The sequence below is a fragment of the Pocillopora verrucosa genome, chromosome 4, assembly GCF_036669915.1.
Source record: "Pocillopora verrucosa isolate sample1 chromosome 4, ASM3666991v2, whole genome shotgun sequence".
Taxonomy (NCBI): domain Eukaryota; kingdom Metazoa; phylum Cnidaria; class Anthozoa; order Scleractinia; family Pocilloporidae; genus Pocillopora; species Pocillopora verrucosa.
This window is the reverse complement of record NC_089315.1, coordinates 22,073,393-22,100,889: the sequence shown is the minus strand read 5'-3', so window position 1 is coordinate 22,100,889 and position 27,497 is coordinate 22,073,393. Positions and strand designations below refer to the sequence as shown.

General features: G+C 37.1%; 3 protein-coding genes across 9 annotated transcripts in view; 2 read left to right on the top strand and 1 right to left on the bottom strand.

The window, feature by feature from the left end:
• Positions 1-251: 251 nt before the first annotated feature.
• LOC131778818 (serine/threonine-protein kinase Pink1, mitochondrial) lies at positions 252-8,535 on the bottom strand. Its single transcript, XM_059095281.2, has 14 exons — positions 8,368-8,535; positions 8,029-8,214; positions 7,370-7,453; positions 6,094-6,179; positions 5,591-5,716; positions 5,204-5,263; positions 4,549-4,609; positions 4,122-4,290; positions 3,696-3,993; positions 3,436-3,490; positions 3,130-3,241; positions 2,605-2,763; positions 1,710-1,779; positions 252-1,186 (listed from the first exon to the last, which is right to left on the bottom strand). The coding sequence occupies exons 1-14, from the start codon at positions 8,420-8,422 to the stop codon at positions 1,109-1,111; spliced, it is 1,599 nt and encodes a 532-aa protein (XP_058951264.2). The 5' UTR covers positions 8,423-8,535; the 3' UTR covers positions 252-1,108.
• Positions 8,536-8,580: 45 nt separating this feature from the next.
• LOC131778729 (U4/U6 small nuclear ribonucleoprotein Prp4) lies at positions 8,581-19,133 on the top strand. The gene is made up of 18 exons (XM_059095177.2): positions 8,581-8,856; positions 10,539-10,618; positions 10,812-10,884; positions 11,181-11,243; positions 11,393-11,448; positions 11,861-11,946; positions 13,226-13,319; positions 13,399-13,493; positions 13,781-13,839; positions 14,206-14,329; positions 14,797-14,886; positions 15,006-15,063; positions 15,153-15,217; positions 15,844-15,951; positions 16,580-16,698; positions 16,993-17,033; positions 18,200-18,281; positions 18,627-19,133. The coding sequence occupies exons 1-18, from the start codon at positions 8,637-8,639 to the stop codon at positions 18,686-18,688; spliced, it is 1,575 nt and encodes a 524-aa protein (XP_058951160.1). The 5' UTR covers positions 8,581-8,636; the 3' UTR covers positions 18,689-19,133.
• Positions 19,134-20,812: 1,679 nt separating this feature from the next.
• LOC131778799 (voltage-dependent L-type calcium channel subunit alpha-1D) overlaps positions 20,813-27,497 on the top strand; it is a 37,679-nt gene continuing 30,994 nt past the window's right edge. For 5 of the 7 annotated variants that reach the window (XM_059095256.2, XM_059095252.2, XM_066165147.1 and 2 more), the window contains exons 1-3: positions 20,813-20,950; positions 21,072-21,192; positions 26,011-26,049. The gene's annotated coding sequence lies outside the window, so the exon portion shown is untranslated. Of the gene's footprint in view, positions 20,951-21,071; positions 21,193-23,722; positions 23,900-25,583; positions 25,674-26,010; positions 26,050-27,497 lie in introns of those variants that run through there. The other 2 variants (XM_066165146.1, XM_066165144.1) reach the window with 2 other exon arrangements.

The window sequence follows — 27,497 nt, the reverse complement described above, 5'->3', positions numbered from 1 at the left end:
GATGCTTTAACATTCAGTTTTCTTTCAATGTTATCTATGTGGCAAACACTTCACTCTCCTGTGTGGCGACAAGGTGACCAATGCTTTGTGCACCGGGCCCCGCTCGAATCCAGATCTCTCTCTTGTGGAATCAGAGTGCTAAAAACATAGGGGAACTTGAGCAGGTAAAGAAAAGTTTTACCTTTCATTGCTAGGAGTTACACGGGATTTTTAAAATCATCAATTAATTAAAGAGACAAAAACAAAAGAAATAGAAGTTAAGGAATTGAATTCAACAATAAAAAGCGATCTAACTAAAGATTGACCACAAATTCGAATCAACGAAACAATTAGTTTTTTGAGGGTACCATTAATAAATCACTCGCTGCCCTCAGTGTAAAAAAACTAAAAGGCGAACTCAAAATGTACAACCGTTGGGTAAAACCCTCAGAATCGAATGTACCAAGGTACAAACAAACACTAATATAAAGTGTACTGGACCCGACTCAATTGCCAGAAGTAAAAAACATACCAATCAAAAGTTTCTTTACATTCAGTAGTCTACTTTTTGACAGGTTATTTGTATGTATCATTAGTTTCTTAACACTTGGTTGAATTTCAGTAGTAAAAGTTGATTAAGGGAAATTAACTACCGCAACGAATGTAGCCCTTAGTTGGATTAAAGTGAAACACAGCAAGATGCATTTGAATTTCTACACTCAATGAAACAAAAAGAGCGGAACTTAAACAAGAAGAGGGCCTCGTAGATAAATACAACAAGCCAGATCTTATTGGTCAGCGATCAGAGATAATGTTCTCTTTCGCAACTACAACTTTGAAATTGACAATTAAACAAATGTAACTTATTTAGTCTTTCTTCCACACTAACGGAAATCTTGGGAGACAACTTATAAGTGAAATAAATCCACTACGCGTTGTCAAAACACAAGTCACAAAAAATCTGTTTCAACTGCAAAAGAGAAATGTACGTTGGCGTGGCAATAAATCTGTTTCATGTCTCCAACATTTTTGCACTGTTCTTTTTTGATTCCAGTGATGCCTTTATGTAAGTCTATTGATAACTTCCACCCCAACCCAGAACGAGTCTAGCAACTACAAGTCCAGTCCATTAAACATCATTTGTCAGCAGTTCCAATGCATCTTTGATTTGTTTTGGTGTAACACGGCACAGGAAGCGATACATGATCTGTTGAAGTAAACACAAATGATCAGTATGAACTGGCCACTCTTCAGTTGCTGCATATAAACAAAAATGTGATCAAATAACAAAAATGAGACATAAGACAAGATTTTTATAGAAAAAATATATAAGTAGCAAAATGGTTCCTTTTATGAACATGTGGCTACTTTTGAATTGAATCCTGACTGCTTCTGTCTATTTGCGATTAAGTAAATTTGGTTGTGGACTGACAAACGAACAACAAAAAAACACACAAGCAGGAACGTAATAAAAAACAACAGACACACAACAGTGACTGGACTATTGGATAAACTATGAGACATTTATGAAAGGACTCAGCCCTCAAGGGAATCTAGGACACAACTAGAGGAAATTCTACAGGGCACTATTTTTAAGTGTATTCTACAACTTGACTTACTCCTTCCTGAAAAGGTCAGATAGATACTATTATTGTGGTTTGTCATTGTTTACACTTTTTGAGTTGACAAACTTCCACAGGATTTCTAGCAAGTTGTGCCCAACAACTGACCTTATCTTCAAGAGTCCACACTCTTTGGAATTCAGACCCAAGCATTTCCAATGAAATGCAGAAAAGCCACCTGAAGAAAGAGGAAAAAAGAGAAAAGATGCTTTCATCTGTAAGAAAACATAACTTACTTCCACCTCACAAATCAACCCCAGGTTTTTGCTAAAAGATTGGTGGTAACTGAAAGTACCAAGGGCACATCAGAAATACATTTTCAAAAGGTAAATACTTAAAAAACAAAATTAGTCTCCACATATCAAGGGATTCCCTGTTCCCCAGCACAACTCTTAAAATGAGCAATAACAAAATTGGAAAAAAAAAATAGAAAGAAATCCTGGCAGTATGTGTATTATGGAAAGTTAAGTGAATGGAAAAGAAGTGTGCAAACTCTTCACATGGTGTTGGGTTATTTTCTTTATCGCTTTCTATTGACGTCTGCTACAGATTACACCCAGGAATGATGGATTCTCTGACTAGTTGCCAAAACCATTTACACTCCTTGTCAAGGTGGTGTCACTATGTTCAAATAGTTAAATCCCTTGAGCATAAGAGAGTACTATGATTTAAGCCTGTGCCTAATCTTGGACTGGTTGATTTAGTTTGTCCCATACTGCCACCCTAGGGGCTTGTTTTTTTTAAGACAATCATGGCCAGAAAGTTTACTCTCCTTATCTAGTGACAGCAGTTGTTAATTAAGTGTTTTGAGTCCAGTCAAACTGCTAATACTTCCTTCTCGAAAACAACTTTGCTGAACTTGCAAACAACATGTTGTGGATCTAAACAAATCTCTGTAAAAGGCCTGGCTCATTTATTTTCCAAACCACCCCTATTCTGCACTGACTGATTCCTGAAACATGATATACTTTCCACTTAATTCTGGAGGATTACAAATACTCACCAATTGATGTTTTCAACCTGCACATCTTCCCCCTGGTGCCACTCAGCTGGGGCCTTTAACACTAGGATTAACATAGTGATTGCTGTTTCTGCTGTTATCCTCTCTGCAGGGTCCCTTTTAAGGAGCAGTGACACTACTTTTCTCACACCTGGTTGGACTCTGTTTGGGGCAAAAAAGTGTTAATGTACAGTGATAAAATATTGCACTATTGGCAACTTTTTGGCTATCTCTTGCAATCATGACTGGCTGGTTATAATTTTAAAAATGGTTTGTGAGTTGGGTGGGGCTTATCCAGGTTTCTGTAACATGAAGCAATTCATATAGTTTTTCAACCCCCTAAATGGATGCCTGCCAGTGTTCCCAGACAGTCTGCTGGTACTTATCCTCACCTCTTGGAAGAAAAGATAGACTCTGAGAATAAAGTGTTCAAGAACACAACACAATAATATTGTCAGCGCTTAAGCCCATGACTGTTTTTGGTAAGAAAAAAATTATTTTTCTGCAGAAAAGATGTATCTCACTTACTGGACAAGAACAGGAAGGTCATCATCTTTGTAATTCCTGCTGTCCAACCCATCCCATCCAAATGGATTGACATTGCCAAAAAACTCATATGCAATGGCTCCTGCTGCCCATGCTGAAGAACAAGGAAGGGACACAAAATACATATCTTGCACATCACAAATCTTTTTAGCAACAAGTGAATACAGTTTTTGCAATAAAGATTAACATGAATGCATTACAGCAGTCACAGAGTGGATCTTGCAAACTGCACACAGTTTTATTTCATAGAGAAAAGAACCTTTGACAAGAAAAGCACTAAAAGCTTACCATCAGATTTAGTGAAATCAAGGACAGAATCCTTCCCAGGAACAGCTAATGCAATCTGGGAAAAAAGTTAAAGTGATGTAATATTTAGAAAATTTACAGGTATGGTAGTGTAATGAACTAAATTACAAGTCACTACAGCTGCTAAAAATACTGGAATTATGTTGTTTAATTCAACGTATATCACTCAGTACAGTGTACTGTTCAGCTCCAAATACATCTGATTAAACACCTTGATCACTGCACTGTCATTGATCATTTACCTCTGGGGCCATCAGAGTGAAATTGCCTCCACGATCAATCTCTGCTGTTTGGAAAGGGAGTACAAGCTCCCTTGATCTGTCTGCTAGACAGCAACCAAAGTCTGCTATCACCAACTGGGGGAATGAACTATTGGTGTCTTCACCCAAAAGCAAGTTGTCAGTTTTAAGGTCCCTGTGTGCCACTCCATGTCTTTTGAGATGCCTGATGCCTTCAAGGAGCTGCAGGAGAAGCAGTGAAGATACCTGCAGATCTGGCTTTGAATTTGATGCCAAATATTCTCTGACAGTTCTGTCATATCTGTCAAAAATAATACAAAATCAAAATCTTTACTTCATTGGGTTTAAAAGATGGGGATGTTTATCACAGCAGACAAAACATTTAGAGTCTGATGTGGACATATTTTGTGAATACATGTAGTTTCAAACCTTGGCATGACTAAAAACATAGTGCGATTCCTAGCCAGTCCACCACTACTGCAAGGTAATGCAGCTGGGTAGCTAGTGGAAGCATCTGGTAGGACAGGGATGTCATCAGTAAAGTGATGCAGGATCGGTGAGATGTTTGGATGTGCTGAAAGCCTGGTGTAGGATAAACCTGTAAAATAAGATTTCTTTCTGTCACAGAGAGCACAGTAGGAGTTACAGGCAACCCAACCCACACATCTCTCCTTTTTGCGCTTCACCACTACTGTTGCGCCATTTATTATTACACTCATTTTTAATAACTGGGAGCCCAGAACAGGCTTTTGTCTCAATGGGTTCTAATTAAGTCTGTTCTGATTGGCTTTTAGCATTACTTTATTCTGATGTTATCAAAGTCTGCTCCAAAAACTTGCTATACAATAACATGTACCTGCTTGGGAGGCATTGCACTCATTTTTGGCACTAAGAACCTGATACTCTTTTGAAAATTCCTGTTAAAAAGGGAAATATTCATATTAATGATGCTTCATCAATTTAAGAATGGAAGTTGACAGATATGTGAGTACTATGAACCACCTTAGGAATGCAAAAAATAGACATGGGCAGCTGAAAATATCCAGTTGTCAAAAGGATTTTCATGGCTGGAAAAAAATATAAATCTTCAAATAGTTTCTGCTTCTTCATATAAGTTTTCAGTGAAATAAGATATTGTTTTGTATGTTTAAACTTCAGTTATTTTCTTATAGAAGTATCAAGATCATAAACACTCCATTTCTAGGACTGATCATGTGTTTGTTAAAAGCTTAGCTCCTCAGAGTATTTCTACTTTATATCTCAACCCTGTCAAGTAACCTACATTTCGTATAGGCTGAAATTTTGGCACAAAAGAGAGAGCCTAAATTTTAAACTTTTCAAGGGGAACATGCCCCTGGACCCAACAAGAGGTGCATCTGCCATGTGGCAAACAGGGCCTTCTGCCCAAAGTAACAGCCTGTTAAGTGCACATCTCCATCTGTACAAAGTTTTACCTTCATCCTTGCACCTAATATGTTATATGCTTATAAAAGAAAAAGATAAAAACTCACTCTTTTTAAAGAGCTGCTCTGAGAACTTGTTCCAAAGTTAAATAACATCTTGATGGCATACTGTTTGATTAAGACAAAACATTTATTTATCAGAGTAACAATAATATTATTGTACAATAAATTACCTATTCAAAATACCAGGAGTGTTTTAATGCATCAGAGTTAAGAAACTATGGAAAATGATGTCACCAGTGGATTCCTACAGTATGTTGCCTACCATGCATAATGGGAGACTACTTGCTTAAAATTTCTAAGTATTAGAAAAAGTATAAGTTTTGTTTGGTTAATAGCAACCTTCTTGTAAACCTGTGAGTAAACCTTCAATCTAGGGGGGGTGGTTCTAAATTGATTGTCATACTAACACAACAAATTTTATAAGACCCCAACCTCATGGCCCATGTATTCAGCTGAATAAACTGCAGAGTTTGAGGAACTTTGGCCAAGTCGTTCACCAACTTTGAAGTCCTTTAGTTTGAGCTGAGCAAGGGAAGGTTCCTCAAAATCTTTTTGAAGCTGTGAGAGGAAAAAAAAGGGTCATGGTACCAGGTATACTTTGATATCATTAAACCCTTGTGTACTTAGAAATGATTTCTGTTAAGGTTATTGTAATGTTCTAAGTAGGACATTAAGACCTATACAAGCGAAAAAAACTATGGGACATGAGACTGAACCAGCCATCTTGTTGTGAGAAGTGTGCTTTGATTCACAGTCAATCCTATGGTTTTGTTGTTCATCTGACTCCAAACAGCACAGTTACATTAAATCCTAACAGTCAGCAGTAATTAGTCCTTTCATCACAGATGCTAATTAATATGATTACACTACTTAGCTATTATGATTATACAGTCTACATGAACAAGATCACTTCACCGAAAGATAATTTATTGTACCTCTGCAAACATATTTTTAGTCAAAAGAGCTCTTCGGGCCGTCTGATGTAGTTTTTTATATGGTTCTTTTCTTTGTCCATCTTCACCTATTGAAAATACAATATCCAAGGGTAATGTTGATACAAAGTTCAAAAAAGACTAGCACATAAGAACTTTTACAAAATGAACCATTTGGTATCCGCCGCTTTCGCCCCCTATCGAGTTCGCCCCTTCGAGTTCGCCCCTACCTTATACTGTGTTCGCCCCCACACTTTTCGAGTTCAACCCCATCAAGTCGAGTTCGCCCCTTGATTGAGTGATATCCAGATGAGTTGATTTGTAAGTTGATGAGTAAATTCTTCAGTCTTAATTTCATAAATAAAGCTAAACGGGTACAAGTCTAACAACTTAAGTAATGCTGTCGCGATGAAAGCATGGTTTGCATCTTCTCAAGTCTGGTTGTTACGATCAACACATTTTGTGTTCGTTAGATAAACCGTGTGGTTCTCTTTATCACAAGTTCAGTGTATACAGTTATTTCTGGTAACCCCAGATCCCATGCGGAGTATTTAGTTGATTCTGTCGACCCAGTTCCCAAGCAGGTTCCACGCAATTGCCGAAATTCAAAATGGTTGTCGCTGACGTGACATTTGGCACATTCTGCTAGTGCCTTTGTCACAAATCAACTCATCTGGATAACACTCAATCAAGGGGCGAACTCGACTTGATGGGATCGAACTCGAAAAGTGTGAGGGCGAACACAGCATCAGGTAGGGGCGAACTTGAAGGGGTGAACTCGATAGGGGGCGAACGCGGTGCAATTCTACCATTTTATACCTGCAGAAACAAAAATGGTTGTTACTTTACCCAAGTAACTTACACATGACTGTGGAGGGATCATTATAAAAAAATTAAAAGTGTTTGGAATAAACATCCTTCTAAGGGTGAACTGTGATGTAAAGAGATCTGGCTCACATACTCAGCAAAACTTGAGGCTACCATTTACAAGTCTGTCATTGAGAAATCCTTTAGTGAGCAGAGTTGCAACAATTAAAAGAGTCATGTCCCAAAACTATTCAGCCTTGTCCTCCAAGGGATACTTTTTCCTCATTCTCTCACATTGCCTTGATAAAATTAGTAGGTTTTCTATAATTCACCTCCCCCCCCTTATTTTGCAAAGGTTTTGTTGTTAAAACAACATACACATATGTGAGTAACTGTACATATATGTCAAGCTGTGAAATCTTCCTCTTAAGAAGTAAATTTCAGGTTATTAAAAACTAAAAGAAAAACCTACTTGAAATTGCAACTGCAAACCCAAGGAAGGCAAACATAGGGGATTTGGGTCCACAACCTCTGAGCATGCGGGCAATTGCCATCCCTATATATATAACAAAAAAATAAAAATTTCATTAATTATTCAGTTAGCAACCTCTTGCATATGTCAAATTAAGTCAGTTAATTATGTGGTGATCAATAAGAAAATTTCACAACATCTTTACATTATGCTACAAACAAATGACGAGGTTAAAGAAACATAATGGTAAGTCATCTGGATGTAATGTGAAAATCTCCTAAATTATTTAAAAAGGAAAAATATAGAGGCCTGAACCTAGAATTATAAATCCAATGTTGGAATTAGACTAAAGGTTAATATAGAAATTTAGAGGAAGTATAAAGGATTAATGAAGATTAGTGGAATATTGGACATAATTCTTCCTGACTTGGACCTTGGTTAGAACAGATCTTATCTGAACTTAATTAAATTAAAAGAAAGATGACATGAACATTAGATAGCAAGAATTGAAGAGAACGTTCTGTTCATAAAAAGCGACAGTTCATAACAATGCATGTACGTATTATTTTCACCACTAGCAGTGTGTTAACACTTGATCAACATTACGTATTAAAGATATGAACGTAAAGATCGCAAATATAAAAGGGCTTCAAACTTACGCCTTAGGGAGGCAGCTTGAGAGACTGATCCTACTCTGGAAGTAAAACCACTCCAAAGACCTCTTGCGAACACACCAACATTTTTCTTTGGAGCTCGTAGAATGAGTGCTGACTGGCCGTTAGCAACACTGCTAACTGCTGCGAATTCACCAGCACTGTTATAGCCTGATCTTGCTGCAACTTGTCCTAATCGTTTGAAAGCATTATGTCACATCAACAAACTTACAGGAAAAACGAATAACGAAAAGGAAACGAAATATAATGAAACTGAAAGGGTCGGAAACAACGTCATAACAAACAAAAAATTAACTAGTAGAAAGTAACGACAGAATGGTTTACCGATATTATGAATTTGCCTGAAAAGTGACCGGACCAAAACCCGAACAGCTGACATTGTAAACCAGTTTTTACGAGCGTTGCATCCTCCTGTGTATCGCGGAAACTACATTTTGAATCGAGACTCACAAGCCCAAATGATTTGTCAGCACATACCAAGGTTCAGACGATAACAAGAAGGCTTGGCTACTAATTTGTTTAGCGCGGTCCCCAAGCCATTACCCCTCGTGCTGCAAATCAAAATTATGACAATTTACTTGTGAAAACCAACCATGTCGGACGACGAAGATTTGGCCCCAGCGGTCAAAAAACAAAGGATTCACTTTGGAAGCCTTGAAACTGTAGAAAGAGAACGTCTGGTCACTGGATCGTCCAACGATAATGATGATGATAGAAAAGATGATGACGATCAAGAAGCCGAGGGTGAGGACAACGAAGTGTCCGCGGCTGTCTTAGCTGGAATTCGAGCGGGAAATATAAATATTTCCGAAGGTAAGCTGGTAATTATTATTCTGCAGCTTGTAAATAAGTCTAGTGTCTTACTTTTTCGACGATATTACCTCCTTAGAAATATAGTCGCGTGCTTTGTCGTCACGAGAACGTCTTTAGCTGTATATAGCGTGGAGTTGTCGTGGTTTTAAAATCACCGTGTAATATGGGCAGACTTTGACTTTATCACAGATTCTTACAGTATTAATGTGTGGCACTGAATAAGCACAGCATCGTACATATCAATATCTGTCATTGCTTTTGCTGCTATGGTCTCAAGATCACAAATTCCTACAGTATCACTCTCTTGCATCAAGAGAAACTTGTGACACAAATTATGGCATGTTCATCGCAGTTTTAACAGAGAATCCTGCTTATAAATATTTGTCATTGCTTACATGTATTTATGATTAAAATATTGGGCACTGTTGGGGAACTAGACATGTTTCATACTGCTCAACACCTGGCTAGGATCACTTAGTTGTGTGGTTGTTCATGTGCAAGGTCCTTCACTCTAGTGCTGCTTCCTTATCAATAACCGGTGACAAACTTGTCGATGCATTGACCTTTTCAACCCCTATTACTTCACTTTTATCTCTTTTGCTCTTGTTAGGTTAACCTATTTGCCCCCTCCCCCCCCTCCCAAACAATTTTGTATTGGGATTCCATGAACTTTTTTTTAGCTACAGGCAACATTGAATAGTAAGGGGTGGTCTTGTTAATGATCAAGAGTGTGGTAGACACAGGAGTGTTGTTATACACATAAACAGGACTGTTTAAACATGATGTGTCAACTAATGTTGACACTGATTGTAGGAACATAAAAAGGTGGTGTCAGTTTTTTAGACAGATGCTAAAATACTTCAACTGGATTATTCCCTAGCACTACTGAAGCATCTTTAAGGATCATTGCATGTGTTCAAGTCACGCAAAGGTCTATAAACAGACTTCAGTGGCTTGGAAAGATTTAACCCCAACAAACTTTAGTTACTGTACCTTTTGATTGATACTCTTCATTGTGAGGACAAGTCCAAGACTGATAGCTTTGAAAACAACTTTTAGATCAATATGAACATACTACAAATGAGATTTCTAGAATCACTGCAAATGACAATAAGATTCTGTGGTTTTCTGGAAAAAGTGTGGGACCCATGTTTTTCCAAGGTACATGTGTGAATGTATTTTGATGGAGAAGGAATTCTGTTTTATGAGAGCAGTCACCTTCCATATATCTGGCTTTGCTTTGATTTCCAAAGCCGACACCAGGCGTAGCCTTGGTTTGTTGATGGGTCTCATCTTTGCTTCATGGTTTTTCTCTGTGTTCCCGATTTTCCCCTCTCTATGAAAACCAACAATCCAAATAACCATCTGACTACTCTGTGGATTTGCTGCTGCTAAAATTAAATTTTTTTTATTCATTTAAATTTTGTTATTCAGTTGGAATAACAATTTCTTTATAAACTAGTCACCATATACATTTAAAACTAGATTGTCTTCTTTGCCATAAAGTGTCACTACTTGGATGAGTAAGGGCATGATTATGGCCCTGTATTTCTTTCTCTTTTCCAACTCAGACAAGATTTTGAAAAGGTGGAATTAACAGCTGGAATTTTTATCTTTCATTATTGATTATTTCTGCATTTAGTTTTAGATATTGCTTATATTTTTTCCACTTAATAAAACAGGAGAATACCTTGAGCTGTCAGAAGACCAGACCAGTGAGAGACATCAGGAACTTTTGGCAGAATTTGAGAGAAGAAAAAAGGTAACACTGTAGATTACATTACATCTCAGAAGATTCATTTGAGACCATAGACTTGGTTTGTGTTAAGTTTTAGAAAACGTAATAGACTCAGTTTCTCTCTGGTGGCTAGAAACACTTTTTTGTTAACTTGTTTAGAGTTAGAGTTCTTTATGATATGACATGGTAAAAAAGTTGTGATGGTGTTTTATTATAGGCACGGGCAATAACTGTACCAACAGATGATGCTTCAGTTAAGGCAAGACTCAGAGAAATTGGAGAACCAATAAGTAAGTTATTTTATCCCTTTTACCCCAAATAGTAATTAGCATCTATTTTTTTCTTCATCCCTGAACCACACATTAAACTGACAAGAATAAAGAAAATGATCACCAACAAAAGAAGATTGTTAAACGCATTCTCTTTGTCAGCACCGCAGGAAATGTATAGGAATTTTATGGAGAATATGCTTACTGATGTTACAGTTAGGTTGTAAAGGGTTAATATGGTGTGAATTCAGCATGCTTAAATAAGGATAAAACTTTAGGCCATCTTGTTGTTAATAATTTAATGTTTTTCCTTGCAGCTTTGTTTGGAGAAGGTCCTCCAGAGAGAAGAGACAGATTGAGAATCCTTTTGTCTGAACTTGGTAAGAATTAAGTAATTATGGTAAAATCTTGTTTATCTGAATGAAAGCATACTTGAATACATTGTGAACTGATGATTATCTGCATGCATGCTTAGATGCAATAAGGAGGATTTTGTTATGGTTTACATTGCAAAATGTTTTCTAAACAGGTGAAGATGTATCCTTTGGAAATAAGGAAGTTGCAGAGAAGTCAAAACAGGAACCAGTAAGTATGCCTTTATGGAAAGGATTTTAAATTAATTGAATTGTAACTTCTTTGTTGCGGATTAAGTGCATTATTTTTTGAACAAATATTTGGTGTTAAAATGGTTGCCAGGAATAAAATTTGGTCACCAAAATAGACAAAAAATGTTGTCAAAGGACAGCTTGCCTGAGCTGTATTTCTTACTGGCTAAATCACACGGCTTGTTTTGGAGTAAGCAATATGGCTGGTAATGTTTTTGGAGATTCATGCAACATCTCAGAATTTAATACTTCAGAAACCTAAGTGAAAGAGGCCAGGTTTCATAGAAGAAGATGATGAAAACTGAATGAACTTTGAGAATCTTAGGATATAAGCCATGTTATGGGTGTAATGAGAAATGTCTTCTGATTTCACATTACTTTTTTTTTGTCAGGAAGTTCAGGAAGAAGTCTGGTACCATGAAGGAGATCCTGAACTCAAAATAGCTCGATTGTGGATGGCTAAATACTCTTTACCTCGGTAAGTCACTGTCACTGACCCATTGCAATTTGATTAGAATACGTAAATCAGGAAAAAACTTTTGAAGACTTATTTAAATGTGGATAGACAGTTTTTTTGCAATATATAGGAACGATTTTTGGGCTGGTCAAGATGACAAAGAAATTCATGCTGTTAACCAATTTTCATGATTTCATTCTATGGTCCTTCTCTTGGTTTTTTCTAAACAATAAAGTTTGGTACCTCAGGGTTTAGTATCATGCCAGAAGACATGCAAATTTTCAATAACTTTTCAAGGTATGCACTGCAAAGTTGTTTGGTTGATGAATCATGGGTGGATAGTTTGAATGAGTCTGAACAGATAGCATACAATTTGACACTTGACCCCTATTATACATGGTGTTTTGATTGATTGAGGGTAGACTTTCAAAATGAATGCCTGCAAAATTTTCCATTATCCCACATAATATCTTACTTGGTTTTCCTGACATCTTGCCAGCTCTAACATACACATTCAGATGCTCAGGACATAATATGTACTAATTGACTGAGTGGGAGGGCTGGATGGGAAAATATTTGGCTCGTGATTATGGCAAACAGACCAATTGTAGCAAGATCCATACTTCATGAATGAGAGTAAAATATTTTCCCATCTAGCCTGACCTAACTTAGTCAATAAGTATTTTATCATGAGGCTACTGAATAGGTTTTGGAAAATTCAAGAAGTTTGTTGTCATTTAAATGGGATGGAATAGACTGGTGTGCAAGGGAAAACCGCATAAAAAGATTTTACAATAAAAACTATTCCTTTATTTTTTCAAGTCAGAACAAGAAAATCACAATTCATTGAAAAACGTGACTTGTTTTCTCAATTTTGTTACTCTTTTTTTTTCATTAGAAGTAAACAAAGTGTCTTTCTCTCTCTTTTTTTTGTAACAAAGCTATTTAAGTGCACAAGGACGGCTTTTTCTGAACCAACTCAAGTCAACCTGTCATGTGATTATACTAATTCAGGACACTGAGCATTGACACTGACCTTGGAGTAAATTTGTTTATCTTAAGATGGGGTTCATCTCACTAAACATAGGCCATTTTGTATTGACATGAATGTCATGATGTATTGTAGTTTAACATATAGGGTACCTTTATTTGTGTACTTCTTATGTTTCATCATTCTTATGTAGTTGCTCTGTCTGTCTGTCAGTCTTTTGGTCTGTGTACTCATTTCTCACCTTGTAGTTGTCAAAAATCTAATTTACATAAATTTTTGGTTTATTGAGAATACGTCTTGGATTTGCAGGGCTTGTGAAAGATTAAAGCAAATGCGTATCAAGCAAGCTAGACCTGATCCAGAAAAGGCTGCCAAGACACAGGAGTTACATCGGAAGCTGCGGGTTTGTGTGTACAATATCTTGAAAGCAAGGAGGTGTTTAGTTTGGTTCTATTAAAAAAAGAAAACATTTTGTTTTGCAGGGTCTGAACAACTTTTGTAGTCAGATTGGTGATGATAGACCACTGTCTTACTGCCAGTTCTCCCCAGACTCATCCATGCTAGCCACTGCATCATGGTAGGTTTTGAGCAGACATACATGTAATCCAATTTATAGTGAAAGCTCCATACTACACATAACCTTTTATAGGAAGATTTTATTTGCTTTTACATAACCATGGGAAGTATGAATCCCCAATAAGGTATTGAAAACCAGACCTTTTGATTTAATGGCCTGATGTTCTTCCACTGAGCTACAGAAAGTTCAGTGGTGGGTATGGCCTAAAACTAGATTTGTATGTGGCAAGTATCCTGCATGTTATAGCAGACTAACACTATTTTTATTGTCCCTTTTTTGGTTGTTAGGAGTGGCTTGTGTAAGCTGTGGTCAGTTCCTGACTGTGAATCAATAGCAGTTTTGCGAGGTACCACTTGTATGATAAATGTTGTTATGTGTTTTGGTTACTTTCAAACTTTTAGTACCATAAATGGCCTTGAATCTGCAATTTCCAATAATTAATTGTTTTCTTTCCCATTTTCAAACACTGAAAGTTAACCTACAGTGCCATAGTTTTCTTTTCACATAAACTTTTATTTAAATAATTCTCTCCTAATACAATGTGGCTCAATTTTTGTCTATTTGGGCTGTGAATTGGGCAACAATTAATCATGAATTTTTTGGTACTCTTGCTCTTTTTCTCTCCATTGTTGATATTTTTTGGAAATTCTCCTTACTACCAGCAATTTTTTTTCTAAAAAATTGTGATGCTTTTGTTTATGCATGTTTGCAGGTCATAATGAGCGTGTTGGCTCCATTGTGTTCCATCCCCAAGCTACACTGTCATTGGATGAATCAGGACCTTGCATGGCATCCTGTGATGCAGATGGTGTTGTGCTTTTGTGGTCACTGAACATGTATGGAATCACACAGTAGATGATACTATCTAATGATTTTCTTTATCATCATCACTTGTCTTCCTGGCTCTGCAATCTAATTTGATGGTGTAGTCTGAGTGTTGGTAGTGAGAAGAACTGTTGTTGGTTGCAGTGACTGATGTTTTGACAACCTCATCAGAAGTCATCATCAGTGTGAATTCTAATCTTGCCAGAAGAAAAAGCCTTTAAGTCATTAGAGTGACAAGCAGCTAATTTCTCCCAACTGTATCACTGCTGAATCAAACATTAAGGTCATGAGAATACAAGAAATTTATCCCCAACTAAAGGAGCTTTTGACTGTTAAACAAATTCTCCTTGTTAGCACCACAGGAAATGTATACAAAACAGTGTGGAGAATATGCACAAGGATCTTAGGGTGTAAAGGGTTAATAGAGGAAGTGAAAAGGTTGATACTTACATGGTACCTTTTCCCATCATCTGTTTAGGGACACACCACTTGCAAACATTGAGGGACACGAGAAGCGTGTGTCCCATGTGGCTTACCATCCATCAGGACGCTTTCTTGCATCTTGTTGGTAAGCTGTGTTACCTTCTGTCAGTCCAGTAGTTCAATCCATGGTTTTTTGTTTTTTTGACTGTCAGACAAATATAAGTCTGCTTTTCTTTTAATTCCTGGATGTTTGTGTTTGTGTAGTTTTGATCACTCCTGGAGGTTATGGGATTTGGAACAGCTAAAAGAGGTTCTCCATCAGGTATTCAAAACTACTCCATTTACTCCATTCCCAAGTGATTGATCTTTTGATAATGGTTATTTGATGGTTTGTGAATGTTCTTATTGTAGGAGGGTCACTCTAGAGAGGTGTACAGTATTGCATTTCAAGTTGATGGCTCACTTGCAGCCACATGGTATGGTTTATCATTACTTATTCAGTTGCTAGTTTATGTTCACCAGAGATTTTGTCATGGTTGCCAAAGGGATGAGCAGAAGTCCTTGGGTCAGGAATTTTTGGTTGAGTTGGAAAATTTTAGGAATTTCAGGGATAACTGAGAGTATGACACCACAGTGTAAATGCTTTGGATGGGTGGAAGGCCTTTTCTTTTTTCATCATTTTTAGATGGACAATGTTTTTGGTTTAGTCCAATTTGTTTGGTTAAGGCGATATTACAAATGCTTTGTCGTGATTTATTGAAAAAAAAAATCAGTGGGTGGAAAGGAAGGATGTGTGAAGAGCTTAGGGGTTGCTCGTGTATGTTACTTGTTTGGTCAGGGAAATTCTATTTTCATCAGGGAGTTTTGAATAGAGTTTCTGTGGCAACCATGTCATATTCAATGCCCGTTTTTCTCCAATGTAAAAAGTCTACTCCTGTGCTCTTTCAAACCATTTTTTGCTGTCAAAACAGTAAATAGGAGTTAAGTAACAATTATTTGTACAGAGGAGGCAATGTTGGATGGCATTAATGAAGTTCACTTAAATACCTTTTGTTGTGCGTACAGTTCGAGTCAAAATAGCTGCTTTCTGTTATATTTTCAGTGGCCTCGATGCGCGGGGCCTGGTATGGGACCTTAGAACAGGTCAGTGTATTATGGGATTGGATGGACATCTGAAAAAAGTGCTAGGAATAGACTTTGCACCTGACGGGTGAGTTACGCCTAAGAACACCCATCCATAGGGTGTCTACGCATGCGTGAAACTTAAACCAAAGAAATTATAACCAATCAAAACAAAGCAAAATATGCCAAACATATCAAATTATCGTATGGTTAGCCCCGCGAGCTATTAAGATGAAGTTGATACTTTGTTCTGGTTGGCTACCGAGTGTTGGTTCACGACTGCATCATCAAACATTTTTCTTGTTTATCGCCCAAAAAAGAAAGGTTTTTAGGACCAGCAGGCTCGCGAACACGTCTTTAGACAATCCAAATAAAGGAAACTGCGATGAATTTCGTGAATTCAGTGGCAATTGTTGTGTGTAATTTTCTTTTGCTTTAAGACCAAACGCGTTCGCGCGAGCAATCTGAACACATCGAGGGAAATGAAACTAATGTAAGAAAGTGACAGAAAGTAATGTAAGTGACAGAAAACCGTCAGCACCGAGAGAGGTGCTGCTAGATGTAAATTAGACTTAAATCTGCTTATTTTAATACAACATACGAATGAAGAATTTATATCAACCATTTAAAAACGGTAACAAAGTAATGCGGATAAAATTGTATAAACTTGTGCGTGTACTTGGACTTGAAGTTGTAAAATGGCCTCTTTGTATCAGATATCGTGTAGCTACTGGAAGTGAAGATCAGAAAATTATGATTTGGGACTTGAGGAAGAGGCAGTGCGTGTACACTATTCCTGCTCACACCAACCTTATATCACACGTCAAGTTTCAAGGTAAGCCATGTTATCTACAATTAGTTTGAAAAATGCTTCATTCAGCATGAGTTTCGATTGGTTGTTATCCATGATCTATGATCTATTATACGATAAGCCGAATTATGTACGCTGTTCGAGTGGCTCTTACGATCTCTTGGAAGGCTGTAAATGACATGATCACCGGTTATTTTTTTGCAATGTGTTCTTCACCAACCCCATCACTTATGGCTCTTCTGTCTATTCATATTTCTTCAGGGACCACACTTTAGTTTGTCTATTGAGTTGTCTTGAATACTTTCTTTCATTTTTTAGAAGACTTTTTGGTCTCGGCATCCTACGACAAAACAGTAAAGGTAACTTAGTAAATGAATGTTGTTATGGTGCTCATTCTTGGGGCGTGGAGATTTGATCAATAAAAATAGATTACTGTTTTCGTGAGTGTGTGGATAAAGTTGTAGCTGGAAAAAATGGCTTGCGAGGGAGAAGCTTTTAGTGTTTTTTATTTTTCCCAGCCTTTAGGTCTCGTGTCGCGAATTACCCTGAGGGAGGATTACATATCTCGGTTGAGAGAAAGCGGTCTTAATCATTCATTTCTTTTCTCATCAGTACTTAAAGTTGTTTACCTAAGAATAGTTGTATTGTTTTAGCCTAGTTGACAAGGTTTTTTTCATAATTTTCAGTTCACACTGTTTAGTTTGCATTTATTCGCTTACACTGTCAAATTTACATTGTGTGGTCTACACTGTTTCAGTTTACAATGGCCGTGTTTTCACTTGCGTTTTTTCAAGTTGCTTTGCGAACGACTACCAAAAATATCTTGAAATCAGCTGCTCTCCAACGCGCTTCAAGTTAAGCTAGTCGCCAAACTCAAAATGCAATGGTCTTTGAGTTCAAGCCACCAAACCATGTAGCTTAAGCGAATTGGCAGTGGATTTTCGCCAATGAGGGCGAACTTGCGGTTTTTCCATCTGATGAAGCCGTCAAATCGGAAAGAGAGTACGCGTTCTATTTTAATGTCTTCCGCAAAATAAGTTGGACAATTATCTGTCTCGATCTCGGATGCTTTCGAAGTCCTTCTTCAAATGATCCACGTAAGCAGTTCAAGATAAGATTTCTTCCTTACGTCGTTAGAAATGCAAAGCATTCAGCTACAAGGGAACAACTTCTGTAAGCAAACTAATGTCAGGATTGTTAAGTGAGACATGCGGCGTCGTGAAAACATCACCATTGTTTAGTTTATAGGGGGTACGTTTGTTTAAATATAGAAGGTGTAAGTTTCTAAAGAAACTGTGGTGCTGCATCTGTGGGGGGAGGGGTACTGCATCTGTGGGGGGAGGGGTACTGCATCTGTGGGGGGAGGGGAAAGGGGGAATCTAAAATCAGTTTTATCAACTGAGTTAATGATGTGAGTTGGTCGCTATTGAGTCTGAGTATCTGAAGTTGACGACTAACGCTCGAAATTTCAGCTATTGTTTAGTTTGCAGTGTTAAGTTTACAATTTTTAGTTTAACTGTTTTAGGTTTGGTCCCACCCTGGCTGGGCGCCTCTCAAGACCCTGACAGGTCATGAACAGAAAATAAGCTGTGTCGATGTTTCACCAGGTCTGTACTCTGTGAGATAGAGTGTCTGAACTGTTACAGTACTTGAAAAAAATTTTACGGGAGATTCTTTCAAAATGTTCGTTTGTTTTCGAGGGCAGGCCCTCATTCTTAGTGCTGTAGGACGCGCGTTTCTACGCCCTTGGGAAGAGTTGAGATGAGTCGGGGAGAAGTTTGCTGGGGGCCTAGCACTACTGATTAAGCACTAGTGATTGTCAGTGCAAGACTCCCTGTAAACTTATGGCCGACTTGTGTTGCTCAAGGGCTCATACTATGCTCGCAAACTATCGCACATTAGGCGCTGCAACTGTCTCTCTGTGTTCTTATAAAGTTGTTCCTTCATTTCAGATGGTCAGTACGTTGTGTCCAGCTCCTTCGATCGCACATTCAAGCTGTGGACGTCCGATTGATCTCCGACAGAGCGAATCTGATAGACCTTGTTAATTCCAGTGAAAATTGTCAGATTATCCGAGAAGATATTGGTCCCAACTTATTCACATACATACGGTGACCCACAACTGTCACGGCAAAAGAAATAACCTCGCGGCAAAAGAAATAGCCTCGCGGCAAAAGAAAGACTCACGGCAAAAGGAAGAACCTCTCGGCAAAAAGGAAAAGACTCACGGCAAAAGAAAACACCTCACGGCAAAAAGAAAAGACTCACTCGAAAGAAATAACAAGGTGATTTCTCTAGCCGTGAGTTGTTAACTTTTGCTGTGAGGTTATTCTTTTTACCGTGAGTACATACATGTTACTAGTCCAAACCTCTGTACGGGATCACTGGTACATAGCAAATGTCATTTGTATATATATATACTTTAAAATTGCATCGATTAAAGTGTTTTTGAAATTTAACTCGGAGTTCTTGCGAAGGCTTTTATCCTTCTTGTCTTGTGAAAGTGTCCCGTTTTCCGTTCGTTTCGGCGTGCAGGGCTAGGCGTGTATTTGTTCGTTTATTGTTTTTTTGTTGACCAAACGACCCTGTGCTGAAGCGTCTTCTGCGATATAACCATTGTTCATACTGGTTAAACTCGCAGTATTAGCTCAACATCATCATCATATTAGCTCAAAATACTGCGTCTCTTATCTCCCAGTTGACAAGTTCTTTCATTTTTAAATAAAGCCCAAGACAAATATATGGCTTATGAATGGCAGAATATTTTTCATTAGTTTTCATTAAAGCGACTGTTGTTTTTCCGCCACGTCGATCATTGCCACATAGTCGTCATTAAGAATCTTTGTAGGACACCGTGAAAAGATATCGACCCTTTATTGATTGCCTCGGTCCATGTCTAACGTTTCCAAGTAGGCGGTTGACACAATTGAGTATTTTTATGTGACGAAGACGTAATGTTCTCACAGTATTCAGCCGATGTCTCACAAAAGCCCAGTTTTGGTAGTTTGCTATCAAATACACGATCCGAATTGTCGCTGCAACAATTTCAGCGAGAAACCGCTTCATGTGTTATTCTTTAAAATCAATGACCCACGACCAAAAGATTTTAAAAAAACTTTATTTTCTCTTACTACTAGTTAGTTTATTGCAGAAAGAAAGTTCTTTCGCAGAGATGACGATCTTTGCAAAATTTCTCCATGCCATGAGAAGCAATTCAGCGGCACTACTTGTTGCAAATTGTTGTCTGGTGTTTGTTAGCCCTAAAAAAATCATGCCAAATATGCAAGAAAATCGATGAAGGAACAAATTAAAAACATCCCTCTGAACTTTCATTAAGTAAAAATTCATATACCGCTAAAGATTGTTCATAGCACTGTATGAAAAAACAACGGGTTTGCTCTCTTGCTGTTGTGATCTTAGAAATTCAGAATGAAACAGTCTTGACTGACTTTCCCCAATTCCCTTGAAGCAGTTCTCGTTCTCTTGTGGAAATGAACAAGGAACATCTTTTGCATTTGGCAGCAAATCATTATTCATTAGGAAAGTTTTTCTTTCATTACGGGTCTTGTGTCCTCTACACATGCTGTGTGAGTTTGTTTTGAGGACTTCTGCCAGACAGATGATTTGAATAACGATGTGCACTCTATGTTGAAGGGAAGGTGTTTTGCTCATGCCAGCATAAACTCCAAAATAAAAAAAATAATAATAAAATTTGACAATTTAAATGATAAAAATTTTTTTTCTTGTCAGATTCATTGTTTTATTTGTTGTCTGCAAATTTCAAATGTTTCCGAGGAGATGTTTGTTTGAGCGTGGAATTTGTTTTAAAAGTCTGCATCAACTTGTAAGCAGTGTGAAGGTCAACTGTGGTTGATAATTCCAAGAATAATAATTTTATCACTCTTCTGTCGGACTTGTGAAAATCACAATCGCAGATGGCCAACATCTTTGACTTTATTGCAAATGCGGATAATCGATATTAATTCAAGAAATGAATATCCATAGGCGAAGGAATCTCGCAAAAATTCAAAACAATTTTTTTTCTACAAATATTCAAATTCCGTCTGTTATCATTTGGGTAAAGAAGAAATTTGCATTTAAATGGTTTTTACGGTCAATGATTTCGACATGAAAGTTAGCGCGAACTATGTAACAGGTTAAAACGGACGTTGTGTATTTCTATGTAAGAGTATGTAAAAGTTGGAAGAATTCTGTCTTAAAATCTCTTGGCCATCGAGACAAGATAAAAATTGACTCAGCTCTGATGATGTGAAAGGCAAGAGTTTCTTCTATATTCTCTGTGTCACTTTAAATGCGGAGTTAATTGCCTCGTGACAACAATTTTGACGACCGGGTAACATACTGCACTGACTCAAATATTTTGTGTCTTTAAACAGATGCGTTCTAGAACCTCGAAAAAATCACACCAAGCTTATCACCATTCAAAAGGGATCTTTCCTACTGTTTTCGTTTGTCGGAGCAAAGAACTTCGTTTATCAACAAGTCTTAAAGTCACAGGTAATGTTAAATCATCGATCTTCCCGACAAACTTTCGACACTGAATTTAAAATCGTATTTTAAGATATAGCTAAACACACGACATGATCTTAATTTTGAAACGAGTTGCAAGCGTTGCAAGTATTAACTATAAGGGAATTGTTTTTATCCGTTTTGTGTGCGACCAAGATTATTTTCTTTTGTGCCATTTAGCATCCCGCGACGCAAAAATCCCTGTTTTGATTGCTAACCTAGCCATTGCCATATAGGACATTTCGGGTTTTTGTAGGGCTTAGTACTTGCCTACGAAACTTGTCGAATGTTCATCGAGCGAGCGTGCTGTTTAAGGTTGGATTGAAGTAGAAGTTGTACACATTGGTCACCAGCACAGAGTTTTTCATGTTAATTTCCTCTCTTTGAATTGACGGCATATACTACAGTGCCTAAAGAACAGCTTTTACTCAGAAAGTTGATGAAGTCAAGTTTCGTGCTTGAAACGTTGACATTGCAGAATAAGTTTATAGCGATGTTTAACGTAAACAAATATTCTTGATCAATACCCAACTGGCCTTTTGGTGGATTAATTCTTTGAGAGCTCAAGTGATCGAACAATAGCTAGCACGACGTTGCATGCCTTTTTTTGTGGGATATACAGAGTTTAAACAACAGTGTATTTTTTTTTAAACTGCACTCTTGGATGCTGGTAATTTCGTATTCACCAGGATCTTTGTTAAGGGTTTAGTAGTCCAGCCTTCTGTATTCAGGGTTTTTTTCTGGACCTCACACCTTCCGGTGCATTTCTGCGATGTTTTTCAGAGTTTTTCGAATTCATGAAATACAGAGATCTTTCGTCGGCTTTTACAAAAGAAAATGGAAGCGGTAACACAAAATTTTCAAACCTTCAAAAGCATTATACCTTTATTTGATGAAAAATTAAAGTCTTCTTAAGACTGTAGTCTAAGCTTTGCAACTTTAAGCAAGAACTTGACGTGGTTTGTCTGCAATTATCATTGGAAAGATCTCTGACAACTAAATTAGCTATAAACGTTTTTGTAATGACCAATTTAAATTAGTGTATCTTACTGAACAGTTTTTAAATGCCGTCGTTATCAGTCTCTAGGCTGTTGCGGCTAACAGACCCAACATGGAAAACCTAATTGGTTACCCACTTGCCGGAGTGAGTCAGCACACAAAACCACGAAAAATTAAATTTGGGTTTATTTTGTTGTCGGTGAGATTCAGTTTTGTGGTTTTGTGCTATTTTGGGACTTGACAGTTGTTTGCTTATGGAAATCAGTATCATTAAGAGCTGGTTCCACGGACCATTGTTTTCAAAGTGAATAAGCAATTATGATGAACTACCCACCTATTCCGTACTTTGCACTCCATCGAGTCTGTGTTTACTGACCACCAATGAAATTAGTGACAAGGTATTCTTGTTGCAATTAAATATTCCTTTTTTACAAATATATTTTTCCCTTTGAGAGAACATGAACACCTCACTTAGAAGCCCGTTAAGAAACACTTTGAATTTCATTTATTTTTAGTCTCTGATCGGAAGTCAAGCCATGCAAGAAGTTTGGTGGAATTTAAATGTTGTTTCGAGAAATAAAAAATCCATGTTTACTTACTTCGTCAAAAGTCAAAACAGGATGCGACACAGAGAGAAAACGCCACGAAGGCAAGCCTCGTTTCGGACGATTGAAACACAAGCATAAGTGACCAATATACAGATTGTTACAATGAATTTTGATATTGTTATCAAAACTTCTTTCAGATTAATTGAGTCTTAAAAAATATCTTTTGAAGATGACTTTGAAAAATATCTCCAAAAAAAATAAAATCTCTTTTTTCATGATTGAGGGGGATTCTCTTTCCTCATGTAGGCTCTTTGGTTGAAATCTTCCAAAGAACTTGTGTGCTTTGAACGTGACCATGTACAATTGATCTTGATTCGTTGTTTTTTTTTAGTGTGGGTTAAAATTTGATAATGCTTTATCGCCAGACAGTCTCCTTCTGTGATGACGCAAAACACTCTTTTAACAAAAGCACATATTCATTTAACTTAAAATTGCGAGATAGTCAATTATCTTGTTTCATGAAAACATCTCTACGGAATAAAAATAGAGAAAATGAAAAATTTAACTGTAGAAGACTGATAAAAACACGAATTAAGAACCTACAGTTGTTTATGTGCAGTTAGTGGAGATACAACAAACGATTTAGCCTTCCTAATGTTTGCGTGTGTGAATTTTTCGCATAAGAGCGTGCGGTCTGCTAAAAATTGTGCATTTGGAGCGCCTTAGATAAGTCATTATTTGTTAATTATTTCAGGAATAGAATGTGAAGGGTTCTGTTATGTCAAAATAATTTTTTGTTCCTGCCATGTTGTCAGAATCATGAGTCGGTCATGTGAATGGCGTTCATACGTGGGAAGAACCCAATGCATGCAACCTGTAATGTTCATATGTACACAGCTTTACAGCCTTTCCTTAGGATCTGCACACGGACATCAGTCGAGAGATCTTACTTTAAGACATGATATTGGCACAAACCAAACAGGAACTAAAAAGACGACGTTAATATTGTTCTTCCATTGAAAAGAATTACTCAAGTTCCTGAGTTTGACTTAAGATGTGGATTAAAAGGGGAAGTTACTTAACGTAACACATTACTACTGCACTGTGCCGTGCGGGCCAAAGTAGATAACGGACTTAACGCATGAAAGGTAAAACATTATTAGAATATTAGTATTCTGTTACATCCATCATTGAGTGTTCAGTTATTCTGAACATTTATTCAGGATGTCGTGCTTTAATTTAAACTTAGTTTTAATGCATGTTGCTAAAGGCTCGAATTCGTGTAATATAAAATTTTACTAAGGCAACAATTTTTGTGTAATGTTGCACGCTGTAGGTGCAGAAAAAAATGATGGGCGCCATGCAGGGCTTTCAAATTTTTTGCTTAAGGTTTACTCAGTAGAATCCAGAGAAAAGAGCTGATCGTGCATCATGTGGAGAACTACAAGATGATTTTTCGAATCAAATTTTGAGAAGTGTGAGAGAGAGTCACGAAACCTCTTACACTCGCGTAGACTCATAGCGCCATGATTTAATTGGCTTTCCTTTAACATCAGCATCCAAGTTTTCCATTTTCTTGTCTGTACATTGCCTTTGATACTGACAAGGAGAAATCGTTTATCGATAAAAGCTTCAGTCTTAGGTTGGCGATAATTTCCTTTACTCTCATGATCCTAATGAATCATTCAGAAGTGCTATTGTGAAGAAAATTAAATATTAGTTACTATCAGGGTTTAAAGCGTTAAACAAAGTTTAGTCGCTTTTTAGCCAAACCACATTTTAAACCATCTTAAGTATGGCTTAAAGTTAATCGAAGCGGTAATTTCAGTTAGTAATGTCACGAAGGTTTATGGCTAACAAGGGAAAACATTTACTAGCTTAGAACAAACCACTTTTAAAGAAACCATCAGGTCCATAGTCAGCTCGCACTGTTGCTTAAATATTACAGTCTATGCCTATCATCTGTTGCCGTATTATCTCTAAAAGGAACCTCACCCAGTATTCTGTAGAAGTCACTACTTTCTTTATGTTTCTTCGCATAGTGTAAAGCATGCTTGTTTAGTTCGACAATTTCAACAATTTTCCTTCAAATGCGTGTTGGATATGAGATGATGGATAACTAGCTACGTGCATAGTTCCGAAGTGGCCACAGCTTTATCATATTAAGGGAGGATCAGTTAGTTGATATTCCGTTGTTCACTCCACCATCTCCAGACAGCGTCAGTGGAACAATTTGTTTTACCAAAATCACCCATATAGATATTACAAAATCCGTGATAAACAGTGCAAAAATTATGCTTTGTTTAGTCACATGGCATGAAAACAAATCAAAACTCAGGAATTACAGGATGCTAGTTTTTGACTGAAACACGCTGGTAGCCCTGAAAGGGTACGATGATAATGACAATGATGATAATAGAAATAATAATAATTACTGTTGTAAAAGTAATAATAACGAGAATAATGATAATAATAACAATAATGATAATAACAATAATAATATCCAGAAGACACAAGCACGAACAAAATTTCAGAGTGTGAAATTGTGATAATATGAAAACGGCTGGAATTTTTAAAATTCCCTCTTGCTCTGAAATTTTGCCATAAGCGTTTTCTCAAATGGTAAATTAGCAAGGTAGACAGCTTTTTTTTCGTTCAAAATATTTCCTCCCCGAGAGCCAATCTCTATCCATGGGAAGATCTACGACATCGTCATAATTTTCAAATTTGATCATGATTTCCTTATATGGCTTGTATCTGTCGCGCGCAAGTGCACCATTGAATTTGCGCGGGAATATCACTTGACAATCTGAACATTGTCCCCGAGACAAACAAATAACTTCATCAAATATACAAGTAAATTGAAAAGATCGTCTTGGAGTAGGACAAAACAACTCGTTCTGTTGTGACGCCAAATTTCAGGTGTCATTTCAAATACCCTGGAGTGAAATTTCAATGAGTAACTTGCCAAGTAACATAGTCAAATGAAACTTGTGGCCGCTGTATTGTGAATATTAATGTGGGCTTTTTGTTATCATTATTGAGCTGAACGTCGCTGACGTATAAGATCTTTGCTGAAATTTAAGTTATCTTTAAATTCCTCATGATTAATCAGATAGAAATATCCTAGCATATACCTCTGCAAAGAGGTCTGTTGCAAACAATAGAGAAATTGATAAAAAAAAAAAAACTCTCGACACATTTTCGTGTATGGATACATTGCTTGTACTTAATAATTTTGCTTTCTTTCTTTCGACAGAATGCATCGCTGGGCAAACTGTTCTCCGCGGAGATTAAGGTCAGTGAGATGAGAGAGGAGATAAATTCAGATAGTTTGTATTGATATGGTGATATTCAATTTAGCACGAAAATCAGTCGTTCAGGCTGCACAGCAAAAGAAAAAGCGTATATTCTTTAATTTGTGGTGAACGTTTGACTGCATTATTCCATGGAGAACTACGGCTGTTCGTGATAATAGAGTCGTCTGTAATGTATGCGTGGAAATTAAAATATTTTCGTTTCTCGTAAGCAGTTCCTTAGTGTTTGTCTCTCATGACGGAATATTAACGTAATTTCGACTTGATTCCGTGTTTTCCTCCTCTCATTTTTATCCATCTTCCTATTTGCCACCTCTTTTTTCTGTGATCATTCTTTCCTTTCTAATTGTGTTTGTCACTCCTAGCTGAATAAAAAGTCATTAAAATTTTAATTTTAAATGCTTTTTTCTGCCTTTGAATTTTTGAAATCTAATTAGCGGCGAGTTCTTTCCGCAATGATGGTAGAGAAAACTCGTTTGAAATGTGACATAATTGAACGAGCGAATAGCCGAGTACAGCAGGATTGGTTGTTATGTTACTATCAGAGGGAACCTTTTATGTTAAAGAAAAAAAAAATTGTGAGCTTTCTCTCTAATTATTTTTGTTTAAAATATCTCAGTTCCTCTGAATCATGCCCAGTCATTTAGATGATGCATCAAAACTCATTTCCGGCAAGAAAACGGCATCCCCACGACAAAGAAAATTTCAATTTTTCTTCCCTGAAAACAAATTGCTGTTGGTAAAGGAAAACCCAGGAAATAGAGGAATTATTACCCAGCTTCTATCTTCCAAAATAGATTAGTTTATTAGGCTTATGAATCTCTTCAGGGGATGCTGTTGAATTGTATCGCGTTTTCGACCGGACCTCAATCAAAAGCTAATTTATGTTCATGTCTCCTGCAACAATACGTTAAATTTTCAGTGAAACAAGAGTTATTACAAAATGTGTGCTGTTAAGTTTATCCTAGTATTGAAAACTTAGAATAGGGTGTTAGCTATAGCTTTAAACAGTAGACAGCTTACTTGTAATACAAGTCTTAGTAAATGAAAGAATAGGGGAACTTCCTCTGCAATTGCAACTCGAAACTTTACTTATTCGTTCGAATGTCGTGATAGCTTTAAGGCTGTTTGTCCTTTTCGTATTAGTTAATGAATGAATTGAAAGTTCTAAGTCAGCCATTTCTCACAGCAAAATTATAAATTTACTTTTTTGGGAGATAAGAAAAATTACAACGAGAATTTTTGCGTGAAAAATGTCGGTTTGTGAACAGATGTTGGTCAATGTTCACCCACTAAGACGGAAAAACAAGTTTTCATATCTGTCGTCTTTTCACTCTATTGTAACTCGTTTCGAATAATAAACGAGTCACAAACAGCGGCAAAATGGCTGTAAGGCTTTCCTATGGCGTAAAAACTCAAATTATTCTAA